The 21,338-nt window shown below is 35.6% G+C and overlaps 1 protein-coding gene and 1 long non-coding RNA gene across 8 annotated transcripts in view; one reads left to right on the plus strand and one right to left on the minus strand.

Annotated features, from left to right (window-relative positions):
* Positions 1-21,338, minus strand: part of RAP1GDS1 (Rap1 GTPase-GDP dissociation stimulator 1) — a 149,182-nt gene that overhangs the window by 120,241 nt on the left and 7,603 nt on the right. For 5 of the 7 annotated variants that reach the window (XM_028505853.2, XM_028505850.2, XM_036026255.1 and 2 more), the window contains one exon: positions 12,867-12,974. In XM_028505853.2, the coding sequence (XP_028361654.1) occupies positions 12,867-12,974 (108 nt within the window). Of the gene's footprint in view, positions 1-12,866; positions 12,978-21,338 lie in introns of all 7 variants that reach the window. The other 2 variants (XM_028505849.2, XM_028505852.2) reach the window with 1 other exon arrangement.
* LOC118500649 lies at positions 1,021-17,072 on the plus strand. The gene is made up of 3 exons (XR_004903225.1): positions 1,021-1,821; positions 10,043-10,054; positions 17,063-17,072. It is a non-coding gene; the product is annotated as an uncharacterized LOC118500649 (long non-coding RNA).

Consider the following 21,338-nt stretch of genomic DNA (forward strand, 5'->3'; position numbering starts at 1 on the left):
TAACCCTAGAACAATAATCTTAATGTTCATTATTTTAAATGTCCTCTCCTACACGAAATAAGCCAATTGTATTTTATTTATGATGATAATGAATTTGTTTCTAAGCTGCATTTTCCATCCTATTATACTGGCTGGCACAACACTTAAACTTATTTTGATCAGCCACTGCCCACACTAGGAGAAATCAAGCATTTATAAATACTTTACAAAATTTAAAAAATGAAATTCTGTATGTAATCAATATTTTAAATACTGTTAATGAGATATTTTACTTTTTTTGGTACTTAATCTTTGAAATCTAGTATGTACAGGGTCAGGCAGAAGTAATATCACTGAGTGTGGTTGGGAGGGTACATGAATGTCTCGCAGGAGATGGACAACAATTTAAACATTTCATCTAAAATGTCATATGGTCTGAGTGTGATATTGTTACATTACAGAATTACATGCTTATGATTTTATAACAAAATATTTTTATGTAATAAAAAAGGGGTGTTATCTGTGCCAGACCCTGTATTTTTATGCTTAAAGCATATCTAGATTCAGACTAGCCTCATTTCATATGCTTACAGTCATGTCAGAGAATGGATGCTGCACTGGACAGCATGAGTTTAGCAGACTCCTCTGTAACACGGGTCCCCCACCCCCGGGCCATGGATCCTATGTGGAACCAGGCCACACAGCAGAAGATGAGCAGCAAGCAAGCTAGTGAAGCTTCATCTGTATTCACAGCCGCTCCCCATCACTCTCATTACCACCTGAGCTCCACCTCCTGTCACATCATCAGTGGCATTAGATTCTCATAGCAGTGTGAACCCTACTATGAACTGCTCATGTGAGGGATCTAGACTGCACGCTTCTTAAGAGAATCTAATGCCTGATGATCTGAGATGGCGCTGAGGCGGTGATGCTGGGGATCGGCTGCAAATACTGATTATCATTAGCAGAGAGCTCTGACTGCACAGAGACCATAAGAAATCAATTGCTTGCAGACTCATATCAAAACCGTATCAATGAGTGGCAAGTGACAATTAAGCTGCATCTGGTGGCAGGCTTTAAGTGCGAATCCAACAGTTATTTTAGCCCACGTGTGACCTGCCCCCTATTTTATTTACCACTTCCATCTGTGCCTCTTTTCCACACTGTGCACTTGTCTCTGTCAGTTTCAGTAAGTCCTCATGCTAACAATAGGCAAAATGATAAAAACAAAAAACAACAAATGTTGCTGGAGAGCTTCTTTGAAAAGGGGGAAAGACTCAATGATGAGACAGTGGAAGACTCTAAGACTGCCAACAAAAAGAAAGCTGCACTTAAAAGAAAATACCAAGAGTCCTACTTAAATTATGGGCTCATTGCAACAGGTGATTCACATTCTCCAAGCCCACTTTGTATAACACATGGTGACCAGGTATCCAACTAAGCCATGAAAACTTCAAAACTGCCTCACTGCATGAAGACCAAGCATCCTCCATTAAAAGACAAACCTTTGGAGTTTTTCAAAAGAAAAAAAAATGTGAACACAAAGAACAGAAGCAATTTTTGAAGGCCACCACCTCACCAAATGTGTCTGCACTAGGACCATAATTCTTAGTGGCTAACCACAAAGCTAAGAAGCCCCATACCGTTGGTGGAGTTGATCCTGCCTGCTGTGAAGGACATTTGTCGTGAACTTTTAGGAGACGCTGCAGTTCAAAAGGTGGCACGTGTTCCTCTTTCAGCTAGCACCATAACTAGACGAACTGATGAAACAGCAGAGGATATCGAGGCACAATTGTTAGAGAGGACTAATGAGTCACTGTGGTACGCAATCCAGGTTGACAAGTCTACCAATGTTGACAACAGGGCAATGCTTGTTTTTGTGACATATATTTTTAGAAGGATCGTGAGGATGTATTACGTGCACTTTTGTTGCCAACCAAGACCACAGCTGCAGAACTGGTCAAGTCTTTGAATGATCAGTTATCAGGAAAACTGAATGGGTCATTTTGTGTCAGTACATGCACAGATGGAGCAGCCGCAATGACTGGATGGCTCTCTGATTACAGTACTTGGGTCAGGGTGGTCGGTTCTGAACATGAGTCTACACACCTTGTCATCCATAGAGAAATGCCTGGCCGAAAAATGTCACCTGAACTTAACATTTTATAGGATGTGACCAAAATTATCAACCACATTTAAAAAGTACATGCCCTTAACTCCCATCTGTTCATGTAGCTCTGTGAAGAGATGGACGCAGAGCACACACATCTTCTCTAACACACAGAAATGAGATGTTTCTAAAGGTAGATCACTGACCAGAGTTCTTGAGTTTCAAAAGCCAGTGCAGAGATTTCTTTCAGAAAAAAAACAGTCACCACTGGCAGCACATCAGGGACACAGAATGGGTCACAAAATGTACTTGTTTGTGTGGCATATTCAACCTGCTCAATGAACTCAATCTGTCACTTCAGGGGAGAAGGACAACTGTGTTCAAGTTGGCAGATAAACTGGCTGCATTCAAAGCCAAACTGTAATTATGGGGCAATGAGTGAACACTGGGATTTTTGACATGTTTCAAACATTACCAGAGATTCTGAAAGAGACTGAGCCGGGGCCTCCTTTCTCCCAGCTGGTGCATGGTCACCTATCTTGGCTTTCGAAACAATTTGAGCATTACCTCCCAACCACAAAAGACCCCTAACTGGGAAGGAATGGACCTTTGACTAAGTTATAAACAAGCCAGATGAATCCACTTTGTCCATGCTAGAAGATGATCAACTGCTTGAGACTGCAAACGACAGTGGTCTAAAAGTGTGTTTGAGACAGCTTCAAATCTCCATACGTTGGGCTAAAATCAAGGTGGAATATCCTGAGATTGCCACAAAAACACTGGAAAGCCTGCTTCCATTTTCAACATCCTATCTTTGTGAAGCAGGGTGTTGTTTTTGTTTTTGTTTTTTTTTGCAGTGACAGCAACTAAAACAAGATTATGGAGTAGACTGGACATAAGTAACACACTTCAGGTGTCACTGTCTCCCATCACCCCCAGATGGGACCATCTATTTGCAGGAAAACAAAGTCAGGGCTCCCACTGATTCTGTACTATGGTGAGCTGTATAATTATTTCATTACATATTACAGTGTAATAATAATAAAAATAAAGTGCACAATAAATGTAATGCACTTCAACTACCCCAAAACTACCCCATGGCTGTCCATGGGAAAATTATCTTCCATGAAACCAGTCCCTGGTGCTAAAAAGTTTGGGGACTACTTCTGTAAGGCTAATGAGTAGTATTCCCCAGGTTCTTCCACAGTGTTTTTTAGGTTTTAAAAGTATATTTTATTGATTATGCTATTGCAGTTGTCCCATTTTTTCTCCCCTTTATTCCCCTGTGCTCCATACCCCCCTCCAACATCTCCCTCCCACTTTAGTTCATGTCCATGGGTCGTACATATAAGTTCTTTGGCTTCTCCACTTTCTACACTATTCTTAACCTCCTCCTGTCTATTTTGTACCTACCAATTATGCTTCTTATTCCCTGTACCTTTTCCCCCATCCTCCTTCCTCACCATGCCTGCTGATAACCCTCCATGTGATCTCCATTTCTGTGATTCTGTTCCCATTCTAGTTGTTTGCTTAGTTTGCTTTTTTTTTAGTTTCAGTCGTTGAGAGTTGTGAATTTGTTGTCATTTTACTGTCCATACTTTTGATTTTCTTCTTTTTCTTAGATATGACCCAAGACCCTTTAACATTTTATATAGTAAGGGTTTGGTGATGAACTTTAACTTGACCTTATCTGGGAAGTGCTTTATCTGCCCTTCTATTCCAAATGACAGCTTTGCTGGATAGAGTAATCTTGGATGTTGGTCCTTGCTTTTCATGACTTTGAATACTTCTTTCCAGTCCCTTCTTGCCTGTAATGCACTGAGACAAAGAAATAATGTCCCAAATGAAAGAAGAGATCAAAACTCCAGAGAAAGAACTAAGTGATGAGGAGATAGCCAACTTATCAGATGCAGAGTTCAAACCAATGATTATCAGGATGCTTACAGAAATGATTGAGTATAGATACAAAATAAAGAAGTAAAGACTATACAAAATGAGATAAAGAAAAATATACAGGGAACCAACAGTGAAGGGAAGGAAACCAGGACACAAATCAATCATTTGGAACATAAGTAATAAAAGAAATATTTAACCAGAACAGAAGGAAGAAACAAGAATTCAAAAATTGAAGACAGGCTTAGGAACTTCTGGGACAAGTTTAAACGTTCCAACACCTGAATAAGGCATGCCAGAAGAAGAAGAGGAAGAGCCAGAAATTGAAAACTTACTTGAATAAATAATGAAAGAAAACTTCCCCAGTCTGGTGAAGGAAATAGACATACAAGTCCAGGAAGCTCAGAGAGTCCCAAAGAGGCTGGACCCAAACAGGAACACACTGAGATACATCATAATTATATTACTCAAGATTAAAGATAAAGAGAGAATCTTAAAAGCAACAAGAGAAAAGGAGATAGTTATGTACAAAGGAGTTCTCATAAGACTATCAGCTGATTACTTGAAAGAAACCTTACAGGTAGTCTTGATATTTACTGAGCACCTTGGCTCAATGTGAAATTTCTTATTCCATGAATTTCATGAAAACACTACTTCAATATTGAATTGCTTTATATACTGCTAGTGAGAAGTCTGATACCAATCTGATTTTTTTTCCTTTTAAATAATGATCTTTTTGCATGGAGATCCTGAGAATTTCCCTTTGGGCTTATTTTTACCTATAAATCTAAGTTTAACTAGACTATTCGTTTGAGTTAATCATTGTGGGTCAATTTTCCCATGTACATGGTGAGCCCTTTCAATAGGCAGATTGCAGTCTTTCTTTACTTTAGAAAAGTTCATAGATTTAAATATTAGCTGTTCCATTGCTTTTTTTCCTCCTTAAGGACTCCAGCTGCATGTATGTTGGATCTTTCTGCCTATTATCTATACCACTCACTTGCTCACTGATGCTTTATTCTGTCTTCATTCTTCTGCCAATTTTCTTCAATGTTACACATTAAATTTTCAGTTACCACTATTCTTCCTTGGTACCTTGTAATTTAGTCCTAATTTCTAAAATAATCCTGTCTTTTTCTTAAATTTCTCCTGGTCAAGTCTCAGTTCACATCTTCCTGGTATTTATCCATTTGGATTCCAAGTTTCTGAATTTGTTACTTGAGGTTTCTTCTTTTCATATCTGCAAAGGCTTAAGGATGTTTAATATAGGTCATAATGTTCTGTTACTGATAACTGCTTCATGGTTGGTTTAAGAGGAAAATTTTAACAACTAAATGTTTTGATTCTTATTTTCTGCTTTATTCCTTGTAGCGTTTTTGTATGTGTATCATCTGCAATTCCCTATTCAGTGCACAGTCTTTATTTTCCTTAACTAGTAATAAAAGATGCACACAGTAAAAGTAAAGATTTGAATGAATACCTAGGTTTCTTAGCCCAAAAGTTCCCTCTTTTGAACTTAAACCAAAGGGAGTTATTTTATGGTTTTCTTATTTATACCAAACACTTAGTTTCTCCTTCTTGCTTCCTTCTTTACCTTCACCACCAACTTATAAAGGCGAGTGGTTTCATCCACAAAAGTGGCACTCTCCTGATCTGTTGCCTAGCGTATGTGTTCTTTATATATCTCCTTCTCTTGATTTCCCACCAGCCAGTGCTCTAATAGAATCTAAGGCCAGTTATTAGTATTTTCCCACCAAAGTAGGACTTTTTTCTTTCTAAAGGCAATTTTGATCATGTACTATATTACCCCTGGGTTCATGGTTCAACCCATTCCCCTTTCACCTTTTCCATGTTAGTCTCTGCAGCCTTCACTGAACACTCTCAAAATGGGCTCTGAAGCTGACTAGGCTATATTTGTATACTTATTTCTCTCTGAGATAATATGTAGTTATTACTCTGTCTCCTAGTTATGCTGGAGGAATAGGTTATGGTTAGTTGGTTTTATTTGATCTCTTTGTTGATCTGTATGAATTTTTAGAGGATGTGTGGAAAAAAATTCAGATTTAGGTTGCTGTCACTATTATAGAATAATGGCAATCCAGGAGTATCAGTTCATCAGGAATTGTCAATGTCTTCTTAGTTGACCATTTTATCTAGTTTCATCTCCTCTGTTCTTCAAATACCATGAGGTGGGCAAAAGTAGGTTTACAGTTATATGTGAAACAGTTAATAAAGCTATAGCCTGCATGTCTTTTTCCATACGAACAACTGTAAACCTATTGTAAGTCTACTTTTTCTCACTCTTGTATTTATTTAGGAAAAACTGATCTTTTGATAATTTATGATTAGCACCAACCATAAGCCCTCATGAACAATAAACACAGTAACTAAAAGAGCCAGATGATACAAAAATATGTGAAGGAAGTAAAGAACATAATGAATTGGCATGCAAAGGAAACGTATCTTTTCTGTGGTGTATTTGATAACTTAGGGTAAAAAAGTGAAATCTAGTTATTACTACAAAAGAATTAAGTAAAATAATTTTTCATTTCTACTAAAACAGCAGCAATCCTTCATATTCAATAACTGCATGTTTAACATGGCTATTGAAAAACAGTTGACTATAAGTTTTAAAGTCCCTAACTTAATAAATAATATTGGTACCTGACAGTAAACCTGTTCATAAATATAAAAGGCACAAAGCAGGCCAAAAACAAATGACAACAGAAAGTTCTTACTGTTAGAGAGGATTCAGAGTAACCTACATTAGCAGCTTGTGTACATAATTTGATATACTTAGGATTATATTCTAGAAGAGAGCCAAAAATCAATATAAGGGCTAAGAAATAACCTAAGAATTCAATAGGTATACAAGTACTATGATACAAAGTTAGGAATGTGGAGCTAGACGGTAAATACTTTTTTCTTTAAAGAAAAGTAAATGTGTTCTGACAGGGTCGTTGTTTTTATTTAAGTTTTTAATTTTTTTTAAAGATTTTGTTTATTTATTCTTAGAGAGAGGGGAAGGGAGGGAGAAAGAGAGGGAGAGAAACATCAATGTGTGGTTGCCTCTCACATGCTCCCCTACTGGGACCTGGCCAGTAATCCAGGCATGTACCCTGACTGGAATTGAACCAGCAATCCTTTGGTTTGCAGACCAGTGCTCAACCCACTGAGCTATACCAGCCAGGGTTCACAGGGTTGTTCTACAGAAAATAAACAATTATGTAACTTTTGTATGAAACAGAAATTGTCATCAGGCAATTAACTAAACAAAGTTAAAGCACTTTAAGGTAAATGAGGCAATGAGACAGAGGAAAACAGCCTAATCCTACAGGAAAATAATTTAAAGCTATGTTGGTTATCATGCTGGCATTGTTTTTTTGTTCCCCAATAATGTAACATAGTCCCCATGCTCTTACTATGGAACAGAATTTTTATAATGAATGGACTGTTAATTTTTCTTGTTTTCGGGCCTTTGATTTATGATAGTTTGTCTTGCAAGGTGATTAAGATGTCATACTCTCTAAAGACAATTTCTATCTTAATGTTCAGCGATGAAAATAGGTGCCATATTGTTTTGATTTTCAAAAAAGGACAAAGTAATCATACTACAATTCAGCAAGCATTTATTGAGAATCTTCTAACAAGTTTCTGAATCAAAGGAGACAAGAATAAACAGAAGCTGATTTCTTGGCTGGTAGCCTTCATATATTTACTAAAAACATTTTAAAACTGAGATCTGAGGTATTTATATAAGAAAATGAATACTTCTATATTAATTTAGATCAGAGATTTACACAAACTGCTTGCGTAACAAAATGTTCTCCATAAAATCTAGTAAGTACTAAAATTTTCTCTTATCTCTTAAGATTCTAACATATATACTGTATTTAATATTATCAAACAAAAATGAAAATCACTCTAAAGTCATACATCAAAGTAAAAGTTCTAATTTCAGATTATGATCATTTGTAAAATGCAATTCAAATATACTAAATTCCCACAGTGTAAATTTTAGAAGTGTAATTTCTTTCCTTTCAAAACTGCCCTTTCCAGTGACAGGGTTGCAGACTATAAATAAAACTTAAGTTTAGATTCCCATTACACACATTACCATCTTACCATCCTACCATCTACCATTTGAACAAAAAGGAGAAATCATTCTTTCTCAATCAGGTGCAATGCTGGTGCAAACAGTGATATTTTTAGTTAAAGCACCTGACACTAAGAATTATGAAACTAGAAGGTCTCTGTTTTATATATAACACTACAGATTCACTTAAGTTAGATGTTTTATAATTTTACCTTTAAGAAGACAGTAGTAATAGAATCATCATTTTATTCAGGGAAGTAGAAACAACTGTAGAAAGTAAACATCTTACTGGTATTTTTACTTTTTCTTATTTAAAAAGCAGTTGTTAATTTTATAAAATATAACAATAAATACCTATAAAAGTACCAGTCTACAGCTCAAGTGAAAAAAAAGGTTATACATTGCCTTTTCTCTTAAATAACAATTTGAAATTAATTTTTAAAAAAATAAGTATTTAAGGCATATTAAAACCTAGCTTATGCAAACAATTTCACATTCTGTAAACTCAGCAAAAAGCTGCACTTTACTCAGAATATAATTTTTTTATTTTGTAAACTAAGAGTTTCAATCCAAACTGATTCTGCCAGAGCAAAGCAAGTAACACTACAGGGTTAGTTTCCATTACCTTTTAAATGATGATAATAGTACCTCCTCAAGAGCTACAGTGCCGAGTCTCGTGCTGAGCACATGGTAGGTGCTCAGTTGTTGACAGAAATCAGTCTTTAAGTCAAAGACCAGATATCTGCATGAACTCCCTTTTCCTATGTCAAATTATTTTGTGTTCAAAGTATGCTGAGTGAAAGAAGCCAAATAAAAAGGAATCATATGGGCATGATTCCGTTTATATAAAAATCTAGGAAATGCAGACTTCTGGCCAAGATGGAGGCATAGGTAGACACACTGTTCCTCCTCACACAACCAAGATAGGGACAACAACAATTTAAAAACAGAATAACAACCAGAACTGACATAAAACTGAACTGTATGGAGGTTGGACAACCAAGAAGTTAAAATAGACACATTCATCCAGACCGGTAGGAGGGGCAGAGTCGGGTGGCCGTGTGTGTGTTGCAGAGCAGAGAGCGTTGGGACTGGGTGTGCAAGGAATCCAGGGTGCGCAAGACCGTAGCAGGTGGACCCTGAGCGCGCAAGTGGCAGCTGGCAGACCCCAGCCGAGGGGTGGCAACCAGCAGGCCCAGCAAGGTGGCGATTGTGAAGCAAGGCACTGCACACAATCCAGGATCACAGTGCTGGGAAATAGAGCCTTGGGGCACTGATTGAAACCACCTCTGGGGGTTGAGGTGCAGGGGGAGACTCCCAGCCTCACAGGAGAGGTCGCTGGAGTCCCACAGGGTGCACAAGCCCACCCACATGGGAACTGGCACCAGAGGGGCCCAGTTTGCTTGGGGGAAGTGGTGGAAGGGATTGAGGTCCAACGGAGAACGGAGCAAACGCCATTGTTCCCTCTCAGACCCTGCCCCCACAAACAAAGTCACAGCCCAGGGACTGGGGTGCCCCACCCTGGTGAACACCTAAGGCTCCACCCCTCATATGTTACAGGCGCAACCAGACCAAAGGAAAAACAAAAAAGATTGCTCAAACAGAATTGAAAGCCCCACAACCAGTACTTTTAAGCAACCGAGAGATAGCCAACCTATCAGATGCACAGTTCAAAGCACTGGTGATCAGGATGCTCACACATATTGGTTGATTTTGGTCACAAATTAGATGAAAAAATGAAGGCTACAATAAGTGAAATGAAGAAAAATGCACAGGGAACCAATAGTGATGAAATGAAAGCTGGCTCTCACATCAATGGAGTGGACCAGAAGGAAGGAAAAAACATACAATCAGAAAAGAATAAAGAAATAAGAATTCAAAAAAATGAGGAGAGGCTTAGGAACCTCCAGGACACCTTTAAACATTCCAACATCTGAATTATAGGGATATCAGAAGGAGAAGAGGAAGAGCAACGAGTGGACAAGTTATTTGGACAAATAATAAAGGAGAACTTCCCCATTCTGGCAAAGGAAATAGAATTCCAGGAAGTCCAGGAAGCTCAGTCCCAAAGAAGTTGGACCCAAGAAGGAACACACCAAGGCACATCATAATTACATTACTCAAGGTAAAAATGGAGAGAATCCTAGAAGCAGCAAGAGATAAGGAGACAGTAACCTACAAAGGAGTTCCCATCAGACTGTCAGCTGATTTCTCAAAAGAGACCTTGCAGGCAAGAAGGGGCTGAAAAGAAGTATTCCAAGTCATGAAAGGCAATGGCTTACATCCAAGATTGCTTTATCCAGCTAAGTTTTCATTTAGAATGGAAGAGCAGATAATGTGCTTTTCAGATAAGGTCAAGTTAAAGGAGTTCATTATCACCAAGCCCTTATTTAATGAAATGTTAAAGGGACTTATCTAAGAAAAAGAAGGTAAAAAACATGTATAGTAAATGGACAGCAAACTCACAATTATTAACAACCACACCTAAAGCAAAAAGAAAAACAAAGTAAGCAAACAACTAGAACAGGAACACAAACACCGAAGTGGAGATCACATGGAGGGTTAGCAACAGGGGAGTGGGAGGAGGAGAGAGGGGAAAAGGTACGGAGAATAAGTAGCATAGATGGTAGGTAGAAAATAGACAGGGGGAGGGCAAGAATAGTATGGGAAATGTAGAAGCTAAAGAACTTATGACTCATGGACATGAACTAAAGTGGGGGGAATGGAGTGAGAGAGGGTGTGCAGGATGGAGGGGAATGAAGGGGGGGTAATAGGACAACTGTAATAGCATAATCAAAAAAAAATCTAGGAAATGCAAATTAATGTGTAGTTACCACAGATTAGTAGTAGCCTGGGAAGGGGTAAAGGAAGGGACTGTGAAGATACAAAACGAAAATTTAAGAATGAGAAATCCATTCATTATTTTGATGGTATCCAATTGGATGTTAGACACTAATAAAGCTGCTTTAGAGGTAAAGCAAAAACAAAATTCTTTTGTGTCAATATCTTAGATATGAGGGCATCAATTTTAATACAGCTGCTACGAAAGACATTTCTTTTGTTCCCTTCCTGGAGAGTCAATAGTTTAAACAGTAGAGTTTATTGGTTTTTATTAACACCTTGTGGTTATTTGACTTTAACATTTGATGACAGACAAATTCAAGAGCATTTTCAATAAATGGATTCCATGAATAAGCCTCTAATTCTGAAATTTAATCCAATAATTATATATAATTATCAATATTTCTTGAATCTGTTCTTTAAAAAGTTATAAACTTTTGCTTCCTTTTTTAATTTTTCTCCATCTCTTTACCAGTCTTTACAGAAGGACTAAGCAACCCTCCACACACAACAAATGACATCACCTCCATGTCCTTCAGTTCCTGAACAAATGATTCATTTAAATAATTTTATGCTTTTCTAGAACAGAGAAAAAACTGGGCCATTGAAAACAAAGGGTTATAATAAAACAACTCTTCAAAAAAATGAACTTGAAATACTCAATTTACTTAGACTACTAACATGATTATATAAATCTGCTTATATAGGCAATTGTGAAAATCAGGCCATCACATGATTTTTCTAGTCCTCTAGACCAGTATTATCCAAAATAACTTTGTGATAACGGAAATGATTTGTATTTGTGATGCCCAAGAAGGCAGTCGCTCGCCAAGCTGGGCTACTGAAAAATAAGACTAAGTAACTTAATTTTTAATTTAATTATTAGATTTAAATAGCCACATGTATCTACTACATGTATCTCTTTTCCTTTACCATCGTGAGTCTTATCCAGATGCTCTTACTAAAGTCCTTATGTTATATGCTTTTTCTGTTATGTCTAATATCAAAAGAAAAAGAATTATGGAAAAAGAATTTTCAAAGCTAGCTTTAAAACGTGCTTTTTGATGAAGAGTGCTAAAATCAATTATTTTAAATTTTCTAATCAGTTTACTAAAAAATGAATTAAAAGAAGTGACACATATATCTGAGTGCTTGAAACTGAAACTTATAACAATATATACTCTCTCCCCTAAATTCTTTGTCAGCTACATAATTAGTTCTAGGATAAGATAATGGCATAATTACAAACAAGCACAGTGCAACCCGTAGCACAACCAAACAAAATGAAATTCATTCTGCACCTATCTCTTCACTGTGAGAATAGAGAAATTAATGCATAGAAATATGATGGATCAAATGCAACCATATAATGTGTTTGTCAACGAACAGCTATATAAATTTCACCTGTAACATTATTTACCACCATACTACCAAAATCTTACCTCAATTTTAAGGGAGGTGGGGATAAGTACTAATGGTTCTTTTCAATTAAATCTAAACATACACATTTTTTAAGTAAAATTATTAAAAGTGTGGCCATGAGATCTCAGAAAAAATACTTAGGTATTTTACGGTTCCTCTGTTTCTCCTCCCTAGTCTCCCCACATACAAACACAGTCTTTTTTTTTTTTTAAAGAACAAATGTGTAAAGAAGAAAAACAACTACGGTGCTTATCTGTAATGAATAAAATAATGGCTTCTCTCTGAGAATGGTATTAATGTCATCATCACCATCTGTCAATTCCCCCTTTCTTCTATTAACTTGGCTTTTAGAACTTTGTAGGTGGAGAAGTGGGGTAGGAGGGTGGAATATGTAAAACAACCTCAGTATTTAGAGATAGGATTCAAAAGAATTCAAGTTATGTGAGTGCAAGTTATATGATAAACTACATACCAATGACTGCTGATCTTTTTGTTTGGCATTTGAGTAAACATAATGAAACTTACTATTTTGAGCCAAGGCTTGAAGCAGACAATCCAAGCATCCTTCTAAACTATCCTCAGTTCTGTCAACAGCTGTTATCTTCAGCTTCTTCAAGGTATCACTGAGATTATCTGCTTATAGAAAAAAAAAATCAGAAACCTCATTAACCATACGGCCATCTCATGCTACATAACAGTTACCACTAATAGGCAATGGGCTCTCATTAGAGTAAATTAACACCCACTTGCATTCCAAAAATGGCAATGGACTGTACTATTTCAAACTTTTTAAGTAAAATTTTACCCATTTAAGTCAAATATAAAACATTCATCCTGTATATGTAAAATACCAGGCATATACAAATTGTCACAGAACACCTTTTTCAGCATTCTTATACCTTATTTTTTAGCTTGTTTAGGAAATGAGTCATAGTTAAACAACAAACAAAAACCAAAACTTTAGTTCCATAGAAAAAATTATATTGTTTCATTTTATGCTTCCTCTGCTATATTTTAAGGACATAAAAAGATGCAAGTTTAGAAATGTTTCAAAATAATAATGACTTAAACTAATACCAAGTCTGATGACCATATAACCTATTTTAACACTTCTATGTGAAAAACACTTCAAATCAAAATATCATTTTAAGCCAAAACATGTACATTTTGGATCGCCTCTTAACTATGCTCACCTCTTAAATTATATATGGATTCCAACAGGGGTGTCAGATCCGTGGCCCTCAGGCCACATGCGGCTCAGGATGGCTATGAATGTGGCCCAACACAAAATCATAAATTTACTTAAAACATTATGAGACTTTTTTGGGATTATGTGTTGCAATGTATTTAATGTGTGGTCCAAGACAACTCTTCTTCCAGTGTGGCCCAGAGACACCAAAAGGTTGGACACCCCTGTGTCTAGGCCATAGATTATCAAAATCTCTTTACACTATTAAAATTATTCAGAATCTCTAATAGTGTTTTACATCAATTAATTCTACTGATATTTAACATACTAAAAATTAAAACCGAGACTTAAGATTTTAATTTAAATCTGACACTTATACAACTACTGTTACATAATTAATATTTTAATGAAAAATACCTATATTTGAAAGATAAAAACTTAATGAAAAAGATGGTATTTAAAAAATTATTAAATTTACTGGGCTGACATTGGTTAATGAAATTATATAGGTTTCAAGTGTATAACTCTGTAATAAATCATCTGTATACTGCACTGTGCTCCCCACCCAAAGTCATCTCCCTCTGTCACCATATATTTGAGTTCCTTTACCTGTTTCTGCGTCAACTCTCCTTTCCCTCTAGTAACCACCATACTGTTGTCGGTGTCTATGAGTTTCTATGTGTCATCTTTGTTTGTTTGTTGCTTTCAGTTTTCTAGCCAAGGTATGAGTGAAATCATATGGTTATTGACTTCTCCCATGTGATTTATTTCACTTAGCATGATATTCTCAAGATCCATTCATGTTGTTGCAAATGGCAGTATTTCATCTTTTTCTTATGGCTGAGTAATATTCCATTGTATTTATGTACCACATTGAAAGAGGTGGTATTTTTTCTACAAATCACCATAATGTCTGCCTTAATAGAAGACAGTAGGTTCTCATATCTGCTTCTGTACTCAATCTTTTGTAATTTGTTGTTTTGGTTGAGTAGATGAAGAAAATTCAGCCTCATTACACATATACATAGTTGAAAAACAGGAGTGGAGTCTAATGGCCTTTTTGGATAATCATGGATATTCTTTGATACCACACCAAAACATAACAGGTGATAGTTTTTTAAAGGTTAGTTGCCATGTGGAATCTGAAACAATATTAATGAGCCTTTCCAACTCTTACATTAAAATCCACTGGTCTCTTGCACTTTAAATCTGTTATGCATGCAAGATATTTATCATCAATACATTGGGTCATTAAAATTGAGGTCAGAGTTATACATACCTTTCAAATAGTGACACATTTTATTGAGCTATTTTAAAATACCACATTTGTTAATGTCACCAATCTCATTAAAAGACTCCTTCAGTACTGAGAACTAGTCAAGCTCAAGGTGATATAAGTTTTCCAAATCACTAATTTTTTCTTCAAAACTCCACTTTTATCACTGGCAACAAATATGGTCAGCTGTTTTCCTTAAAGAGCAAATTAACCTCATTCATTTATGAGAAAATGTCTGTCAAATATGAAAAATCAGTTTGTCAGTTCTTTCAAATAAAAAATGTTATTCTATGACAAAAAAAGTATCTTGGTCAGTTCACAACTCAACCACAAGTGCTATTTCTTCAAAATAACCACCAGACTTTTCAATGTAATGAAAGTGTTATGTATGTACTTCTCACTTCATCAGATAGCATAGTTTTAATGTGTACACAAAGGTTGAGGGTTTTTAAAAAAATTTTATTTATGTATTTTCAGAGAGAGAGGAAGAGAGAGAGAAAGGGTAAGAAACATCAATGTGAGAGAAACATCAGGCAGTTGTCTCTCATATGCACCTTACCGGGTACAAACTTGCAACCTAGGCATGTGTCCTCAGCAGGAATTGAACCAGCAACCCTTCACTTTGCAGGACAATACCCAACCAACTAAGCCATACTGGTCAGGGCAAGGTTGAGATTTTTTAAAAGACTTTTTTCCTGCTTTGTTACAGGCATTCTTAAATGAACTGCTATTAATTACTTCAAGAATATGAAGGTAAATAAAGAATACTGTAACTACTAGTACAGTTTGGTGCTATTATTATCCTGGTTCACACAGACTAAAGCACTGGCAGTTTTTTACTCACGACTGCTTTGTCACCATTATTAGTGCAAATGTCAACACAATGAAAAAGACAAATGATATCTTGATGATACTTTGCAAAGAATTTCTACCTGATGGAAAGCTCTAGTAGGATACCCAGGACCACACCCCTACCTGGACTGTTGTTCTCATATTAGAATTTCAGGCATTTTCTTACTTCAAAGAAAGGTATACATTATATCAGACTTCTGTGCATTGCCATTCATGACAGAATCTAAAAACATCATGGAATCCTCTGTTATAAAATAAGAAATAATTTATGTTCCATGTCAACCCAGGAAAAAGCAGCCTTAAAAATGTATATCAATAACATTAACATGCTCTAGTGATGCCTGGTACAACCAGTGACTAATTTAGTAAACCTAAACCTACACTTTATTAAAAATCCTAGGATATCATTCATAATGAAGGTTAATGTTTATTTCCTTAGGAGGGGCTTGGTAGTTTCAAGAAATTGATTTTTTTCTACAGAAAAAAAAACTATAAGTATCTCTTCTATAAACTAAAAAGAAGTTGTAGGGCATCATATCTCAGATATACTTGTTTAATCTTACTAAATGGAGAGTAAGTTGATCTTTTTTGAAATAAAGTATAAGTAATGTATAACATCTAGGTTCTCTTATAATTAAAATAAAAAGTAACACAATGCTGTGGAACAAATAAGACGTAACATTAGTCGAATTATAGTAATTCACCAAAACTACCTGTCAATAAGTAATAAAAGCAGTTAAGACTTATATGGCACCACCCTGGTCTCTTAAAACTTCTTCCTTTTACCCCAACCCCAGTGCTCCTTGCTTGCTACCCTTCTTCATCAAGTCTCAACCTAGACGTCACCACCCCAGAGACCATTTTTGCACATTCTAAATCTCTTCTTTGTTACCCTCCTAGATCACTCTCCATCACTGCATCCAACCTTCACAGCACCAGTCACAATTTCTATTATTTTTTGCATAATTTTTAATATATGCTCCCTCACAGTATTGTATGGGGCACCTTATTAGTTCTAGAAGTCCCTTGCTTATCTGTAGTTTCACTTTTCACAGTTTCAGTTACTTGTGGTCAACTGTGGACCAAAAATATTAAACAGAAAATTCCAAAAATACACCATCCATAAGTTTTAAATTGTATCCTGTTCCGAGTATCTGAGTAGCAGAATGAAGTCTTGTGCCTTCCCATTCAGTCCCACCCTGGACGTGAATCTTCCTTTTGTCCAGCTACCCATACTGTATGCTCCCCGTCTATTAGTCACTTAGTAACCATCTCAGTTATAAGATTGACTGTCATGGCACCACAGTGCTTGTTTCCAGGAACCATTATTTTATTTAATAATGCCCCCAAAGCACACGAATACTGGTGCTGGAAATTTATATGTGCCGAAGAGAAGCTGTAAAGTGCTTCCTTTAAGAGAAAAGGTAAGTATCATATAATAAGATACTTTGAAAGAGATACTACATTCATATAATTTTTATGAGTATATTGTTATAACTGTTTATTATTATTGTTGTTGTGTGTGCCTAATTTTTAAATTAAACTTTATCACAGATATGTATGTATAGGAAAAACATCGTGTGTGTGTGTGTGTGTGTGTGTGTGTGTATTTCAGTACTATCCTGAGTTTCAGGTATCCGCTGGGAGGTCTTAGAACATATCCCCCTCAGATGTATACTGTTTAGTCATTTCATTATACCTATCACTTGGCACATAAGAGGTACCCAGTAAACATCTGTTTGATTAACTGACTGGATAAGGGAATGAATTTCTCATTTAGAGAGCTGTTTGGCTATCTTCATTTATAATGGAAGAAAAAACTTAGTAAACATTTATTCAAAAGGTAGTTCCCACTTTGATGAGTTTTTAATAGTAACCTGTTTTCTTAGTGAGACAATGTATCTTTCAGGTTTTATATCCTTTCCAACCATTATTGTTAGATAACTAGCCACCCCAAACTTACTGACTTAAAACAAAAGCCATTTTATTGTGCTCACAGATTCTCTGAACCAGAAATTCACAAAGGACAGATTGAGGATGGTTTATCTCTGCTCCAGCAGGACTGGAGGCTTGAAGCAGAGTCTCAAAGTCTAGGGATGTCTCTGGGAGTAATTCAATGGCAGAGGCTGGCATCATCTGAATCATCTGACAGTGCATTCACTCATATGTCTGGTGACTAGCCTGGAAGTAGATGAAGGCTAGGACTGACCACATGAGATCTTAGGCCTCTCCACATGGCTTGGTTTCCTCAGCGCATGGCAGCTTCAGGGTCTTGACTTCTCAGTGCTCCAAGGAGGTCAGTGTTCAAACAAACACAGTGGAAGAAGCACTGCTTTTTAAGATTGAGCTTAAGAAATCATACAGTGTCACTTCTGAAGCATTCTACTGGTTACCAGTCATAAGTGTGCTCAAATCCCACAGAAGAGAACTCCCCAATTCTCAATGAGGAGTAGCAAGTTCTAAAAGAGTATGTGGGGTTAGAGATATTGTTTGTAGTTATCTTTGGAAAATATAGACCCTGGTTGGGTAGCTGAGTTGGTTAGAATGTTGTCCTGATAACCAAGGTTGTGAGTTCCCTCCCTGGTTGGGGGATTTGCAAGAATCAAGCAATGAATACATACACAAATGGAACAACAAATCAATGTCTGTCTATTCATCTCTTTCAAATTAATTTTATAAAAAAGTATAATCTGCTCCAATAACTTTATACTCACTGAATGATTTTGTTAAAATAGTAAGTAATACTATATCCTTTGATTGGTTTAAACCTCAATTAAAATAGTGTTTCCTCAAAATGACTGTATTTTCAGCCATGGAAATAGAAATTAAATTTTAATATTTAAAATTACCTTGTGAAATAGGCGTTACTATTATCTATATTTTAATACTTGAAAAAGCTGAATTCAGAAGCTGCATATTTTGCCTAAAAAAGATAAGTGACAAAGTTGGGATAAATCCAGACACATGTGTCTTCAAAGTCCCGGCTTTTTCCACTGAACAGGCGGTCTGCACAGTAACATCTTAAACAAAACCCATGCAGATCTCATGTATATCAGAACTGTGCAAAGCAAGGACTATCTGTATCTTGCTTTATATAGATGTAAGCTCTTCAAGAATGAATTTATTACCCAACCATGTTAGACAGCTGTACTAGCTAACAACTGTTTACAGATCTGAATTATGTTACAAAAACAAAAAAAATAATCACAATGAAATGTACCAGGAAGCACTCTCTGCCATAGTATCTCAAGAATGGTACAGTGCTAGATGCATACTCTAGCTTTCAGTGTTTAACAGATGAAGTAAATGAATTCTAGGCAACATTTCCAGATTGTTTTAAGTAATAAGCACTTGTATATTGCAGAGAAGCTGTACTAGATGCTAAAAAGGCAACATGATCTAACCTCTCATTTAAATTCTTATACTTTTCTGCTTCTCTTTTCAGAATTATGGCCTTATCTGTATCTACTATTCATTTCTTTTATTATTCTTTATCTATCAGTTAGAAGTGAAGCTTTTAAAAAGCAGAAAATGTGGTTACTTGCACTACTTATTTTTTCACTTTCCATAATGCCTAACATTATAGTCTTGAGTTTCTGATTTGACTGATAGTATTATATACAAACCATACCAAAGCCAGAAATATGACACACTGGACAGCTATTCTTTCTTGGAGCTTTTCACTATCCTCCCCAGAAGTGCATTCTACCAATGAAAAGGATATTAATTTAATCGGCTCATGTAAATTTTCTGCATTTGTTCTAAATAATTTTATTTTTGAGGCCAAATATCTTATAACTTTAAAGATAAACATCTGTATTTCTGTAGAGAATAAATACACATATATCAATGTAAGTTTTGCTTTTTTATAATGATCTATCTTATATTTTATGCTAATATTACTTAAAGAATCTTCAAAGGGGAATATTTTCCCTACGAGTTAAAGACATTTTTTATTAAAGTAAAATGATTCCTGGTTTGTGTTTTCTGGCTCTGGAAAACAAAACTTCCCTTCATAAATTGTGGAACTTCTTAGTTATTTTAAATTATTTTATAAATGTTACATAATTTCTTCTTATATATTTTAAAAAATAACTTAAAAATAATAGGATTTCATGTAATTCTTTTATATAAATATTTTAATAATTTTATATAATACTTAATGTTGGAAAATGCTTTTAATATATAAGAAAATAATATTTTGTACAAATAATCCAGCAGTCCAGCATTTCGATGACTTTTTAAAATGCCATGCTATCATTTTTCCTTAAAAGTATATTTAAACTCAAGGGCCAAAATATTAAAAAAATGGAACAAAATAATAAAACAGACCTTGGTTCCAGGACTGGTACATCTTTATTAGGTAACTAAGCTTGAAGGCTTCCATAATTTCTATTAGTTTCCTAAGAAATGGGCTCCCCTCTACTTTCTTATTTTCCACTTCACTTGAAATCTATTCCTTTGTTCTTATTCAATAATAATAATAACAATGTGTTAAAAACATATGAAATGGGGATTTAAAGAGGTTAAATAACTTGCCAAAGTCTATTATACTGCACAAGAAAATTATGGAAAACAGAGATACTATCCTCCATCTCTTTGATTTCTTATATCATTCTGGTCAATTGAAAATGCAGTTTAAAGATGACTGATGACTATATATATCCTATGTATCACTAATTAATACTCCATCTGGTTTTAGGAGGTATTTGATTTTGCAGTTTCTGAGATTTCTCTTATAGCTTTTGAATTACTAAAGAGTTAATTGTATTCAAAATTGTGGTAAAATTAAACATACCACTTTTTGAAAATTAACACATTTATTCTAAACTTAGGAGATAGTTATGAAAATTAAATCACACAACTAGTGGATAGAAATCATTCCTTTATGTATTGTCTATAGCTGTCTCCACATTATCATGACAGTTGAGTAGCTAAGGCAGAAACATATGTGGCACTCTCACTGTCATACACTGTTGCTTAATGCATTACAAATCGCAGCTATGACTGTCCAGTGTTCCAAGTACCTGTCTATTGTCATACCACATTTCATTTTCACCATGGTGTCAAAACAAAAAAAGTGTCCCTCAAATGTCATGAATTTAAAGTGGTATATGGATTATCTTATTACTAAATTAGATGAAAAACTACTATATCATGCAATGACACTGCAGCTATGCTAGAAAAATACAACATACACCTACATTACCAGACTAAGCATCCATCATACTCACAATTCATAGGAAAGTAATCATCAGAGAAATAGGAAATATAAAACAAAGTATCTCATCACAGCAGAATTTCATCACGAGGGAGAAGAGAAGAGAAGAGAAGAGAAGAGAAGAGAAGAGAAGAGAAGAGAGAAAACTGCAAAGTATGTTTCTGTGTGGCTCATTTTTTAGTCAAGCAAGAAAACGTGCTTACTCATGGTGAGTTAATTAAACTGTATTTTAACTACAGCAACCAAAGAAATATTTGGGGCAGGGGGACTTCTTTAAGAATAGCCTTCAGTGAAAACAGCTACTTGCAGAAGTGAGGACATGGGGCAATATTAATAATCAACTTAAAAAAAGGGTAAACGAATTTGAGAGGTTTCTTGGTTCTTGATGAGCTGACAGATATGTGCGATATTGCTTAGGGTTGTTATTTTTGATAAGTCAATGTTGAGCATGAAGTGACT

This window comes from Phyllostomus discolor, chromosome 1, assembly GCF_004126475.2.
Source record: "Phyllostomus discolor isolate MPI-MPIP mPhyDis1 chromosome 1, mPhyDis1.pri.v3, whole genome shotgun sequence".
NCBI classification, from domain to species: domain Eukaryota; kingdom Metazoa; phylum Chordata; class Mammalia; order Chiroptera; family Phyllostomidae; genus Phyllostomus; species Phyllostomus discolor.